The following is a 13538-nucleotide window of genomic DNA, read 5'->3' as shown; positions in this document are numbered from 1 at the left end:
TAGGAGTACGTGTTATTTCAAGCTCTTGAAAGAGAAAAAAACATAATAGTGTGACATATGGTTGGATCTAATATAGAAAAACTTGATCTCTTCAGCGTCAATTAGCATACACTAGCTTGCTCCACTTTTTCCTATACGTGTGAGGCAGGATTAAGGTGCGATAGTCTTATCATGACTGATAAATACTATTTCATATAGAATCTATACTATTCAAAATAGGACAATATCTTATTGAGAAAAGTGGTATTATGGAGAATATACTTTCACAAGAAAGCATCTAAAGGTGCATCTTAATGTTCAATGGTTAAAAGAAGGTATCATCAAGATTCCGCGCCAAGATCTATATAACAAACATAAGGAAAACAAAGAGGGGCATCACAAATCACACATAACCCATTCACCTATTTTACACACTACACATATTTGATTATTTGTAGTTCGACAAATAGCATAAGAGAAGTCCCTATATTTAAAAAGCTGTTTTGGTTATTTTTGCCCACTTCTACCTCCTTTCTCTTTCATGTTTCTTCCTTTCCCCTTGAATATCAATGGCCTTTAGATAGTGACATTGCTGATGACGAATTTATTGCATCTCCTATGGTGGCTTGTGTTTGAACAAATTCTAAACTGAGCTAGTGGCCAACAAAGATGAAGTGTAAATGGACTATAGGTGTAGCAAGTGAACTTCATAGTAGAGGGGATCAATCATTGATAGTCGCCTACCATGAGGCATGGACGGCCTGGAAAACCAAATGAGATAAGTAATTTATATGAGTTCAGATCATGCAAAGCACACTTCTTGTGAAAATTATGTTTCATGAAATCATTATCCCCCCCAAAAAAATAATGCTAGATGACTCACACATTGTGAATTCCTAATAGCAACGTATTCCATATCATTTTTCATTTTCTAGATTGTACAACTATGTATTATGAAAAACTGGGTTTCACTTTTTTTTTTTGAAAGATGACTTTCATATCTTATAGCTTCTCATTTTCTAGATTCTACAATTATAATTCTCAGAATCTGAGTGAAAATTTAGGGCTTATTTGGAGAGATTCTAAGAAGAAGATGGTTGATAGCTAGCTTATGATAATCTAGAAAAGCTGGGTTTCTTAACTTCTACTATATCTTCTAAGAGATTGATTCGGGTCGGCCTCCTGATCCATACTGAAAAATTGGGCACCCTCCCCCCACACGCTACTAATGCTCCGCCAGAGGCAGCAGAGGCTCTACATGTTCTGTCCTTTACAACGTGTCTTTTCTCCACTTTGGCTATATATTCTTCCACATATAACCAATAGCTTCTTTAAGAAACTTTAAAATATTTGTTCTCATCTAGTATTTATATGATCTATCATCCGATTTTATCGTTATATTCGTTGTAATTAAATCTTTCCAATAAAACCTTACATGATTATATTCTAATAGAAAAATATTTAGCTCTTTTTTCAATGGATTTTTTTTTATATATGTTGCATGTGGTTTTACTCGGATGTTCCGACTAGTATTTTAGGATGTTTCATTAGTTGATTGCAAATGTTGCACGTGGTGTTCTTCGAATGTTTGAGTAGTAAAAAAAACAACAATATCAAGTGTTTGCAAATATATTATATGTTTCATTCGTTATGACTCAATGTTTCATACAATGGTTGTTGATGTTGCAATTAGTATTTTCTAATGTTGCACCTTCCTAAACATTTTATAAAGTTAATTGGAACATTTGATTAAGCATGGTGAAACATATAAGTTTTTTTCTCATCAAAATATAATTGTGTCAGATCTTATTTTTTAAAGATTTAATTGCAAGGAGTACAATGGTGTAATCGATTCGTAAATATGATTTTAATTTAGATGAAAACAATCATTTAAAGAGACGGGGGCATGTTAAGTATATAAAGGATGGGGTGCACCGTGCAGCCATGCATGTGTAGAGGACTCCTGCATGCATAGCATGGGAAAAGAAGATGTGCAACAGAGACATAAACAAACATGTAGCAGGAGCAATGTATGCATTAGAGAAAAAAAAAAGAAACGAGGAGCAGGAGTAACGCGGTAGAGTGCGCTAATTTTCTCTTATAAATCGGGCACCCGATTTGTAGTCCCTTCCTAGCTTCTAATTTATTTCCTAGATTCTACCACTATAGCTTTTGAAAAACTGGAACCAAAGCTAAACTGTTTGGGTGGGGGGGGGGGGAAGCTTATGATTGTGGGAGAAGCTGTAGCCCCCAAACAAACCCTTAGACTGTTTGGGGAGCTCTGCTAGAAACTCCCCCAAACATGTTAGTACCAAGCTTATGATTTTTCTTTAAAAAATTCTTTTAGTTGACTTTGAAAGCCCTTGAATGATTCTGGTTAGAAATCCTATTGTTTAACTTATGCTTATCCATAATGTCTATTAGGAATCAAAATATATTTTATGGGTAAAATTTTATGTATGAGTGCCTAGTGACTCAAAAGCGAATGATATAAATAATCTACGATCAAAACAATATAAAATTAACTTTATATTTAAGTTTTAACTTAGAGCGACCACATTGTGGAAATAGAGGGGGTCTTAAGCCTCCTAAGTAGTCTATATACATTGTGGGAGTAGTATTTATAGCGGACTTTTGGTTGAGCTACCCTTATGGCTAATGCCTAGCCATAAGGAATAAAAAACAATTGTTCATATCTCTCCTCTAGCACACTCTTCTCTCTTCATTGCTTGCCGCCATGGGAAAAGGGAGGAGGGCACCTGTGAGCCATTGCCGCTGCTGCAACCTCCTCCTGCGGTCCACGCCGTCGCAACCTCCTCTTGCGAACCTGAACCACCATTACTGTTGTGGCTTGATCCCACAGGCCGCCATTGCCATGACCTCCTGCGAGCGCTTAGGCCACCACCGCCGCTGCTTCACCTCATCCCGTGGGCTGCGGTCGTCACGACCTCCTCCTAGATGTAGCCGTTGCCACCACGACCTAGCTCCTTCCACTGCTAGATTTGTGAGTTGTGTCTCTCTTGTTCGGTGGAGAAGAAGAGATTGAATGGGAAGATAAAAAGAAGTGGTTGAGATGGTAAAAGGTGGGTCCGATCTTAACACCTCTCGTAGTCATATACATTCTAATAGAAGTGTTGTAGCTCAATGAGGTCTATGTGTGACTTACCTTAAGATCCATTTAAACATTATACACTGCTCATGTCCTTATAAGTATATAAACGAGACGAGGAATATAAGAGGCTATTTGAATTGGATGTGACTAGGTAGAGCACGGTAGTGCGTTAGTCCTAATCGGAAACCATTCTATCCAATATATAAATCCTCCTTTAGCCTATGGTACATATCTTTTTTTAACCTTTTTAATGACTTATATATTTTAAATCACATATTATTTTTAAGATTTATTTACATCATTGTACTCTACTCAAAATATGTGACAAAATGAGATCCATGTTGAATATATTCTAACATTTTATTAATTTAAAAATAATTTATTTGAATTGTAAAAGTTACTTAGCTATGCAATAGAAGCAACTCTCTATAACATTAGAAGAAATTACATTCTGATTGAGTTGAAGTAAGAAACTATGTGGAGTAAATCCACAAGCAAAGTGTAGAGAAGATTTTCAAGTAAATACATTTATGAAAGTAAAACCAATAAAGTTTGAAAGTAATTTGCATAAATCATAAAAGTAACTTAACTTAAAATGGAAGTAAGTCGTTACAACATTAGAAGTAAATTCGTTATAGGGATAAAAACATGAGTCTATCTAGAAATTAAGTTTAACCAACATAAAATATAAAATTGGCTAAAAACGGTAATAAAAGTAATCATCTCAAAGAATTATGAATGTATAAGAAGTAATTTAATCGAATCCAAAAATAATTTATATATATATGATAAAAGTAACTTACATATATAATAAAAGTAATTTACAAATATAAATATTTTTATCATAAAATAATCATGTAAGATCTTGTTACAAAGATTTAATTATAACGAACACAATGGTACAATCAAATTATGGATCAGATAAGTAATTTAAGAAAACTTTTATAAGAAGGAAAAAAAGATCTGTATGACATAATAACAAAGAAGATATGCATGTCTATAGATGTATAGTAGTACTTATCTGATGTATGTGGCATCTTCTATCTCTACTTATTATAAAAATTAAAGATGTTTTAGCCAATACTTTGGTACGTCATCCGTGTATGAGTCAGTTTTAACCGTATTGGAAAATACATTTCATTTTCTTTTGGAAATACAGATCCGTATTTGAGTCGGATTTCAAGTTGTTCACTTTTAGAAATACATAAGGTCGTATAAGAAATCTCTTAAAACAACTTGTATGCTAACTTACATGATTTCCTAAAAATATATATATCCAAGCGAATTCTGACAGTGAATAATAATAAAATTAAAATAGCTTTCACCCGTTATAATGTACGGATATTTTTTCTAGTTAAGACTAAATAGAGAGGCATTTCGATTTAGATTTTACCATTTGAATTGGAGGATAGGGAGTATAAACCCCACGCTTTCCCTTCTTGCACGACAAGCACATGTCAACGAAGAGGAAACGAAACGGACACAACTACCCTTGCCTTCATTGCCAGAACACGTTAAACCTACCAAGGGTAGAACGGTCTTTGTCCACAAATATCCCCACTCCAGCTTTTCCCCCAAAACCCTTCCAGACCCTTCGCCGCCGCGAAATCTTCGCCTCCGATTTTCTTCTCTTCTCTTCTTCTTCTTCTTTCCCTTCTCTTCTCCGCCGCCGACGACCGAATAAGGAGAGTAGAGGAGAGAGAGAGACAGAGAGATGGCTGCGGCGGCGCGTCTCCTCGCGCGTATCTCGAGGCAGGGCGTGGCCTCGGCCGCGGCGGCGAGGCGGCAGGCGGAAGCGGCGGCGCTGCTCGGCGCTTCGGCGGGGCGGCACTTGGCCCCGCCCTGCTCTTCGATCAAGGTGGGGGTGGGGGTTTCGATTCCCTCGTCTGAGTCGGATGGAGCGATGTGTGTGTGTGTCGTCGTGCTTTTTTTTCGAAGGGTTAAGCCGTCGTGGGGTTGCTAATCTTGGTGCGAGATTAGGGTTTTAGAGATGCATCCGTCGATTAAGTTGCTTTTTTTTTTGTTCGGGTATCCTGTGCGTGGAAAACTAGGGGGAGCATTGGGGTTCTCTAAGGTTTTTGATTTAATCTAAACTCGATTCGCTATTGATGGGTTTTTTTAGTAGAATTTAAGTTTGATTTTATATACAAGTTCTTTGTGCTATTTTGTCCTAATGTTTTCTTTGTTGGGCAGCTGAGGTACTGGTTAAGATCGATTGATGCATGATTTGCGCTAAACTTAAAAACTTAATTTGCTCAGTAGCTCGTGTTCATACGTTGTGGGAATACTGCGGTGTTTCAACTGGGGATACTTAATAACAGTACAAAATTTGCGAAGTACCAATTAATGCTCAATTCTCATTAGTAACGTGTTGCTGATGACATAACGATTTCTGATAGCCTTTGGCATAAGCTAGCTATTAAAATCTAAAGCTGGAAGCAGCCTGTTATGTTGATTCATCGGCTCATTAGGTGTTTCAGGCAAAATAAGCTGACACCATCCATTGTATTTGTAGCATTGCTCAGGGTATTCTTGTTTGGTCTTGTTTTTCATCTTCCGGACTGTTGGATAATTTTTCCCTTTTTTTTACGCTCAGGCCTTGCCTCTGCTGAATCAGCCGAGGCTGTACTCAACTTCAACCTTTCAAAGGTTTGGGTTTTCATCTTCTGCTCCCCAGCAAGATGATAAGGCAGCAAATAAACAGACAGAGGATGGAGTTAATAAAAGCACTCAATCTGAAGCTTCAAATGAAACCAATAGTTCTCCTGGAACCGAGAATGCATCTCAAGCAGGTTCACAAGATTCTGTGCCCCAATCTAACAGGAGGAGGAGAGGTACTAAACGAACTGCATTTTCTGATTCAGATACAGAAGACCTTGACCTGTCAAAGGAGGACCTGACAAAGCTAGTTCTGGAGAAAGAAGAATTGTTGAAATCTAAGGATGAAGAAGTTAAAGACATGAAGGATAAAGTTTTGCGCAGCTATGCAGAGATGGAGAACGTCATTGCGAGAACAAAGCGTGAATCAGATAATGCAAAGAAGTATGCAGTACAGGTCTGTATTCTATGTCTGGTCATGATTTTTTAGAATCTTGTTTTACCTTGGAAATGAGCTCACGTCTATTCATCCCTGTAGGGCTTCTCCAAGAGCTTGTTAGATGTTGCAGACAATTTATCTAGGGCATCATCTGTTGTAAAGGAGAGCTTCTCAAAGATAGATACATCTAATGAATCTGCTGAAGCAGTGAAGCTACTAAACACCCTATTAGAGGGTGTTGAGATGACCGAAAAGCAACTTGGGGAGGTATTTCAACAACTTTCCATTCATTGGTCGTAACAACTGTGAATTGGAATTATGGTCCCTGTCTTAATGATTATATGCTGCCAATGATTTAGACATTATCATATCTTTTGTTGGTAACATGCATTCAAACTTATTTTGATCCTGTTGCTTGTGTGTTTACACAAATTTACATCTTTATGCAGCAAAAAGGCAATAACATTTAATGTGTGCAGGTCTTCAAGAAGTTTGGAGTGGAAAAGTTTGATCCACTTAATGAGAAATTTGATCCAAATAAGCATGCTGCGCTTTTCCAAATTCCTGATCCTTCAAAACCATCAGGAACTGTTGCGGCTGTTGTGAAGGTATGCTCTTCCGATAATTTTGGTATAGGGTTTTTACCCCCTTTCTCTTCTGAAATAAGATCTCATTCAAGTCTGGTACTTAACCTCAATGTTTGTTGGTTTAAAGTTGCCTATTTGTATATCATATTCTATTATAGTTATGTCGATCAAATCACTTGATAGAGTTTGTCTAGGCTGCAGAATGAGATGAAATACAGAGATGATAATAAATTGTTTCATGTGCATATCATTAGTTAAGATAACAATGAGGAAAGTACACTGCAACAGCCTAAGAATGACTTAAAAGTCTGATGTATTTTTCATACTAAGCAAGGTTACTTCCAATATTACACCGTCAGAATAACATTAAGTGTATAGTCTATCCTTAAAACTGCATAAGTATATGTATGGAGGTATGTGTAGTAAATAACTCAAGGTAGATGAGGATTTTTAATAGCCGGTTGCTTTCTGTTATTCTATTATTTAAACATGGCTCACATTTGTAGCTCCTTTATTCATTTTCTGTTGGGATTTTGTCTGCCGGTATGCTTCTTTCTGCTAAAAGATGGCACCTGTTAGGAAACTACCTCTATTACTAGGAGTACATACGGGCAAGGTTTACAGAGCTAATGCTAGTCAATGCATATTATACTCTTAGTTTAGGACAAGTTTGGTTACCAGGGAACCATTGCGTATTTCAATTATACATTTTTATCTTGTCCTGATGCCCCCACAGCTCCTGGTGACACTTTTGATCTGTTTAAAGATGAAATATTACCAAGGCAATCGAAACCCCAGAAATTCCTAATGGGAATGATCCAAAGTGATTCCCTGGACAACCAGCCCAGATTTCTACTTGTGCACCAATATCTTCAGTCCTCCAATGCTGCTACCTTGATAGTACTGGTAACAATTTCTTTTCTTTTTTAGGTGGGCTACATGCTACATGATCGTGTTCTCCGTCCTGCGGAAGTTGGTGTCACTGAAGGTGGTCCAATTGAAGAGGAGCCGGAGGAGAAATCTGACAAGTCAGATTAAGTTAGATATCGACCTGTCCTTCAGGGATTTTTCTAGGCAGCCAGACAAGTGCTTCGCACTTGCATGATAACATTACGGTTCTTTGGAACTTCGAAGGGCATGGCAGACAGTTTTGCACTAATGTATCAACCGATCAACAATTTTCCCGTTTTAGTTGGATAAGCCGATCCATAGGTTACTTGTTTCAAGGATATTTGTAATACGAAATGCCATTTTGCTGTGAGGAGCGTCTTCTTTTTCCCTTTCTGTTTGATATAATTTAGTGCAGACTCCGTCCCTTTCTATTGATCCAGGCATCCAGCCTGTAATAAAAAAAAAGCCATGTCCATTTGTAGTCAAATTTCTCTCTCCTTACTTGCATAAAACAACTGTTTGCTCGGACTGATTTTATGCCCTACAGGAAATAAATGGATCAACCGTCCATTCAATGATCTATCGAACCGTTTCATCATGTGATAAACCTTGAGCTCGATCTTTTGATAAGTTGAAAGATAACTATGATTTGAAAGAAACGTTCACAACCTGATACAACCATACAAGATGTTAGTGTTGCGTCTTTGCGATCGGTACATCTCTCCGTGAGTTGTTGATCTTATCGGTGCAGATCAATCTTATTCCTATGAAACAAACAAGAACAAAATAAAAACAATCTGACATTGTAAATAGCTCGATGAGTTGTTGACGGGCGTGTCGATCTATGAGTTTTGGATCTTGCCGGTGCAGATCAACTTTATTCTCACAAGCAAATCAAATAAACAAGCAAGAACAAAATAAAAACAATCTGATATTGCAAATAGAAATTGAATACACACGATAAGTTGGGTTCCGAAGATGAACAGACGGGCGTGTCGATCTATGAGTTTTGGATCTTGCCGGTGCAGATCAACCTTATTCTTACAAGCAAATCGAAGAAACAAGCAAGAACAAAATAAAAACAATCTGATATTGCAAATAGGAATTGAATACACACGATAAGTTGGGTTCCGAAGATGAACGCAATTGAATACACACGATAAGTTGAGATTCTGAAAATGAACATACGAGCGGTCTAGTCGACACGTGCGCTGCAAGCAAGCAGCTATGACTAAATTTTAATTTAAACAAAATCATCTAAATAGAATCCGAGAAATCCTAAAGAGGTATTACTTACTATTTAAGGAGATAGGAGGATGACCTAGGGATCTATTTAAGGAAGTGGGAGGATAACCTAGGGGTCCGTCGTGCCCCACCTAATTGGGGCGCATCTACATAGGCCCACTGGGTGCTCCACCTGATTGGGGCGCACCCACATGGGCTCACTAGGTCTAGGTCCCAGAAGAAGTTACAAGCCCATAGATGGAATTTAGCGATGATGTTAGATCCGTTGGAAAGAGCTTTCCATTAAATACTTATGGATCCAAAACGAAGCATATATGTACATTTTGCGACCGTTTGAAGTCAGTACTGTAGCAGACGACTGAATTAGATTCCAACACTTGTATAACTTGATCTTGATGTGAACAATGGTTGTATTAATGGTAGCCATGATCATATCATCATATCCTATTGAACGGCCAAATGTTTTTTTTTATTGATAGACTCAATGCTACATTTTATTTTATAGATAGACTCAATGCAACATTTTATGATAAAGCGATAAACCATTACTAAAATTATACGGATGTTTTTACGTTCATTTAAAACGATTGCGCAGCACTTAATTCAGAATCAGAAAAGCAACAAAGCATGCTACTAGTACAATCACACTTAAGATTTCAAAAAAAAAAAATCATAGAAACTCTGATCAGTGCCACTGCCTACAATCTACAGTCACTGCTGTTCTCTCGTCACTTGCCTTTACCCTGCAATTACACGTTGCACTACTTTCTTTCTTAAATCATCTTTCACACGTACTACATTTACTTTCCTACACTAGAATTGGCAACTCCAGAGTGGAACGCACAAAAGTGTAGTATGAAACATTACCAGTCTTGCAGGGACTTGAAGATGAACATAAAACTACTACTTTTCAGATGTTCAACAGACCGAGAAAATTTTGACTTAATAATGTTCAGTTAAGACATTTTACTATAGCTGGTCCTGTAAGCTATCGTGTTGAATTGTCTCTAAATATGACAATATGTCAAGAAAGTTTGCACAATAGGCCCAAAGGCAGATAGTAAAGAATCCAAGGAATAAATGAAGCAGCCGGTTACATTCTCATCTCAAGGTCAGGAGCTACAGATTTCCTCTTCAGCCTATTTTCTGTGTGTGTGTTGTTTTCAGCATCTTGTTCTTCAGTATCAATATCATTGTCTCCGTCAGGGTCCTTCAGACCCAAGTTTAAATTTAGGTCGGTTCCACCGCCATTTTTGCCAGAATCTCGGGCCTCATCTGATGCCTGAAGGACGTGGAGGAAAGATCAATGACAAAGAAACGTGTAAAAATGTGTTTGTACAATGGTTGACAAGAAAACAGTCAAGCAGAATAATTAAAAAAGGGAACGTCTAGTCAATAGGGAAAGAAAATATCTCACTAAACAGGAGAAAAAGATTCATAGTCAGCAAAGTCATAGTCTGAATGCCTTGGCTGCTTACTATTCACCAAAAAATGGGGGCAGATAATAAAATCGAGTTTAGACTTTGGGAGAAAAGATTAATTTCCCCATATAGAAAAGATTAATCGAGTTTAGACCAAAAAAGAGGTTTCAATAAGGTACCAAGCAAATATTATGCATGAGATTATAACAACAATTTCTACTATAACATTGCTTGCATGCAAACAATCATGGCAACAACAGGATCAAAACCACATGACAAAGGTTGTCACAAACCGTATAATTGGCACTGGTTTATATTAGAAACGGTGTAGCAACAATGTGAATGCTAAGTGACATCTTACCTGAGATTCATCCATTGGTGTATCATTAGTATTAGTTTTTCCATTAGATGGCTCAGTTTCGGCGGATGATGGTTCTCCATCATTTGCCTTATTTTCATCGTCAGATTTTCCAGATTCTTGCCTTTCATCTTCAACTACAGAAACCTGCCAAACCAGAATCAGCAAATATACATAAACAAGCATTTGAGAAGATGGTGACACACTATTCCTCAAAAAAGTAGATTTGTTCTCAACAAAAATGAACCAACTTATGAGGAAATTTCAGCACACAAACACGAGTGAGCCTATAGGATCCAAGAGCTTTTCATGATGAGTACTAGAATATAGTGAACTTAGTAATATTGGCACTAGAATACAATAGAATGAAAAAACTAGCAAACGACTGTTGTAAGTTTTAAGAAGTAAGCCTGCAAGTATACAAATGAACATCCAAGACTAAACCTGATGCAACACCTATTCAGAAGGATAGCAAACTGTTCCACTTCTTTTCACTCAGTGGCAGCCCGCAGCCCATTAATTAAAGTGGTTTGCCATATTCGTGTCGACACAGATATAGCTTAATTGCAGTAGTTTTGGCCTGTTTAGTTGGTGAAATGAAAATTTTTGGGTGTCACGACCGGATGTCGGAAGGGGTTTTCGGACACGAATGAAAAAACTAATTTCATAACTCACCTGAAAACCGCGAGACGAATCTTTTGAGCCTAATTAATCCGTCATTAGCACATGTGGGTTACTGTAGCACTTATGGCTAATCATGGCCTAATTAAGCTCAAAAGGTTCGTCTCGCAATTTGCATGCAAACTGTGCAATTAGTTTTTCTTTTTATCTATATTTAATGCTCCATATATGTGTCCAAAGATTCGATGTGATGTTTTTAGGAGAAGTTTTTGGGAACTAAACAAGGCCTTTGTTGTCCCTTGGGATTTTCTTTAGATTCGTGCTGATTTACCGTGCATGTGTGCTACAATTGTTTTGATTGCCAAGTCTGCAACCCTTTTGTTGAGCTGCATGCCTCTGCCTGCTGGCTGCTGCCCCACCGTCCACAAGGGAGGAGCATGACCATCTATCTAACCATGAGGAGTCTAGACCATGAGAGAGCAGTGTGCATGATCAGGACCTATTCACCAGTTATGCTATCAGGATCTATGATACTCTACCAATTTTTCCAATTATGCTATGAGCCTATGATAATCCACCAGCTTTCCCACTGAGATGAATAAATATTTAATATGGTCATTATTAAGCAGTGAGAAAGTTGAATGGACAAGATTGTGGAAATAATTGGTAACCGGAGTTCTTCTAGACTTATACTGGTCCCTCTTGGTTGGATTACATTGTATATATGATGGATTTACGCTGTAATTTATCTAACAAATAATTTGTAGTTTTACAGTTCTTTCCATGATTATGTTAGTCTATTTTGAAATTCACATAAAAATTCCAAAATTTACAGTATCTATGAAATTTACAATAAGTGCTTATGGATTTTTACAGTAAATAGAATATTTTCAATTTATACTGCTGTTTTTGGATCTTTGTTTCATGAGCTGATGTCAGTAGTTTAGTAGTTTACTTGTTACTTAGATAGTTTAATGCTGAGTTTCTTGCTGCTGTAATTAAGTCCCGCGCACTTCAATGCATCGCATACACTTCATCGGACTGTAGTGTAAAAGGAACAACTAGAAATCATGAAGAATTATGTCAACGATAGTACTATGAATCCCAATTATAGTTGCAGCCTTGAGGGTGCAGCCCAGATCTGTTCTCATTAACCAAGAACATTAGCTATCCTGTTTGATAGCACCCCCACCATAATGCTTACTGCATTAATCACCAACTAGTTCGAAATTACTGTACGTAATGAAACAATCTATAGTTATAACCAGGGAAATCCTAAGCACTAACCTAATTACACCAAAACGCTACAAATTGTACAGTTACTAGACTCCTAACAAACAATTATTTTCCTTGAGTTAGCCAAAATACAATTCTCCAACATATTTGGGGACCTGATGTTCATAATCGTTTTTCAAACATACGAACCCTAATTCTTTTCAAACCGTCAATTCAAAAGCGTCAATTCAATTAATATTCCACAAGAGCTCGCATCAACCAAGATCCAGAATTATCCAATCATCTAAGCTGCCAGGACCTACACAGGCAAGCAAAGATCCAATCCGGAAACCAAATCGAACCCTCGATGGCTCAAGGAATATACCGAGAAAGCACAAATCCCAAGAATCAAATCGAGAGTCCTCACCGGCACGTACCGCCGCCGTTTCGTGGCCTTCTCCTCCTCCGCGGCGGCGGCCGCCGCCGCCGCCGCCGCCGCCTGGTCTCCGTCTCCTCCGCCCCCGTTGCCGTTGGCGCCGTTCATCGGGGTCCACTTGAAGAGCACGAGATTGTTCCCGCGGGATCCGGCCCCCGCCGTGGAGGAGGCGGCCGACGGCGCCGCCGCCGCCGCGGCGGCGGCGGCGGCGGCGACGGGCACCCAGTCCTTGCGCCACTTCCTGACGGGCCCCGTGAACGTCGTCGTGGTGCCGTAGCGGGCCGAGGTGCGCCCGAGCCGCGCGCCCACGCCCTCCATGGCGAACGGAGTTCTTCCCTGGCTGTGACGGCGGCGGCGGCGGCGGCGGCGGCGGGCGGCGACCGGCGGCGAGGCGAGTAAAGGAGATCTGAGGCCGAAAGGGGGGCGTGGTTTTGCCTGCTTATTATGCTAACGCGTCGCTGACGGGTGGGCCCGGATTTCTGACACCCCGGGTAATAAATCCGCGTACGGTGACTTGGGAAACAGTCGGCCGTCTCACCCGTTGGATTTCATTTGGACGGCGCGGATTTTACCTTCCCGCGTTGACGCGTATCCTGTGTAGAGTTTGCACGGCGACTCGCTCGTTTCATCGGTTCC

The 13538-nt window shown here is 39.0% G+C and overlaps 2 protein-coding genes across 3 annotated transcripts; one reads left to right on the top strand and one right to left on the bottom strand.

The window, feature by feature from the left end:
• Positions 1-4673: 4673 nt before the first annotated feature.
• Positions 4674-8086, top strand: LOC127783001 (grpE protein homolog 2, mitochondrial-like). 2 transcript variants are annotated; one of them, XM_052310297.1, is made up of 6 exons: positions 4676-4949; positions 5688-5883; positions 5956-6146; positions 6228-6395; positions 6608-6736; positions 7646-8086. In XM_052310297.1, exons 1-6 carry the CDS (start codon positions 4806-4808, stop codon positions 7751-7753), a joined length of 936 nt encoding a protein of 311 aa, XP_052166257.1. In that variant the 5' UTR covers positions 4676-4805; the 3' UTR covers positions 7754-8086. The 2 variants fall into 2 exon arrangements, with proteins under 2 accessions (XP_052166256.1, XP_052166257.1); XM_052310296.1 differs by having other exon boundaries at positions 4674-4949; positions 5688-6146.
• Positions 8087-9687: 1601 nt separating this feature from the next.
• LOC127781215 (uncharacterized) lies at positions 9688-13322 on the bottom strand. Its single transcript, XM_052308141.1, has 3 exons — positions 12894-13322; positions 10634-10777; positions 9688-10133 (listed from the first exon to the last, which is right to left on the bottom strand). Exons 1-3 carry the CDS (start codon positions 13218-13220, stop codon positions 9945-9947), a joined length of 660 nt encoding a protein of 219 aa, XP_052164101.1. The 5' UTR covers positions 13221-13322; the 3' UTR covers positions 9688-9944.
• Between the last annotated feature and the right edge of the window lie 216 nt (positions 13323-13538).

Source organism: Oryza glaberrima, chromosome 8 (assembly GCF_000147395.1).
Source record: "Oryza glaberrima chromosome 8, OglaRS2, whole genome shotgun sequence".
Lineage (NCBI taxonomy): Eukaryota > Viridiplantae > Streptophyta > Magnoliopsida > Poales > Poaceae > Oryza > Oryza glaberrima.
Note: the sequence above shows the minus strand (reverse complement) of the source record. Positions and strands in the feature narration are given on the sequence as shown.

What these genes read in the sequence shown, in the direction of transcription:
- LOC127783001 (XM_052310296.1), top strand. Translation starts at nt 4,806, where the DNA reads ATGGCTGCGGCGGCGCGTCTCCTCGCGCGTATCTCGAGGCAGGGCGTG. An exon ending in CGCCCTGCTCTTCGATCAAG is followed by an intron (nt 4,950 to 5,687) that starts GTGGGGGTGGGG and finishes TTTTACGCTCAG; the next exon opens with GCCTTGCCTCTGCTGAATCA. An exon ending in CTGTTGCGGCTGTTGTGAAG is followed by an intron (nt 6,737 to 7,645) that starts GTATGCTCTTCC and finishes TTTCTTTTTTAG; the next exon opens with GTGGGCTACATGCTACATGA.
- LOC127781215 (XM_052308141.1), bottom strand. Translation starts at nt 13,220, where the DNA reads ATGGAGGGCGTGGGCGCGCGGCTCGGGCGCACCTCGGCCCGCTACGGC. An exon ending in AACGGCGGCGGTACGTGCCG is followed by an intron (nt 10,778 to 12,893) that starts GTGAGGACTCTC and finishes CTGGTTTGGCAG; the next exon opens with GTTTCTGTAGTTGAAGATGA. An exon ending in CACCAATGGATGAATCTCAG is followed by an intron (nt 10,134 to 10,633) that starts GTAAGATGTCAC and finishes CACGTCCTTCAG; the next exon opens with GCATCAGATGAGGCCCGAGA.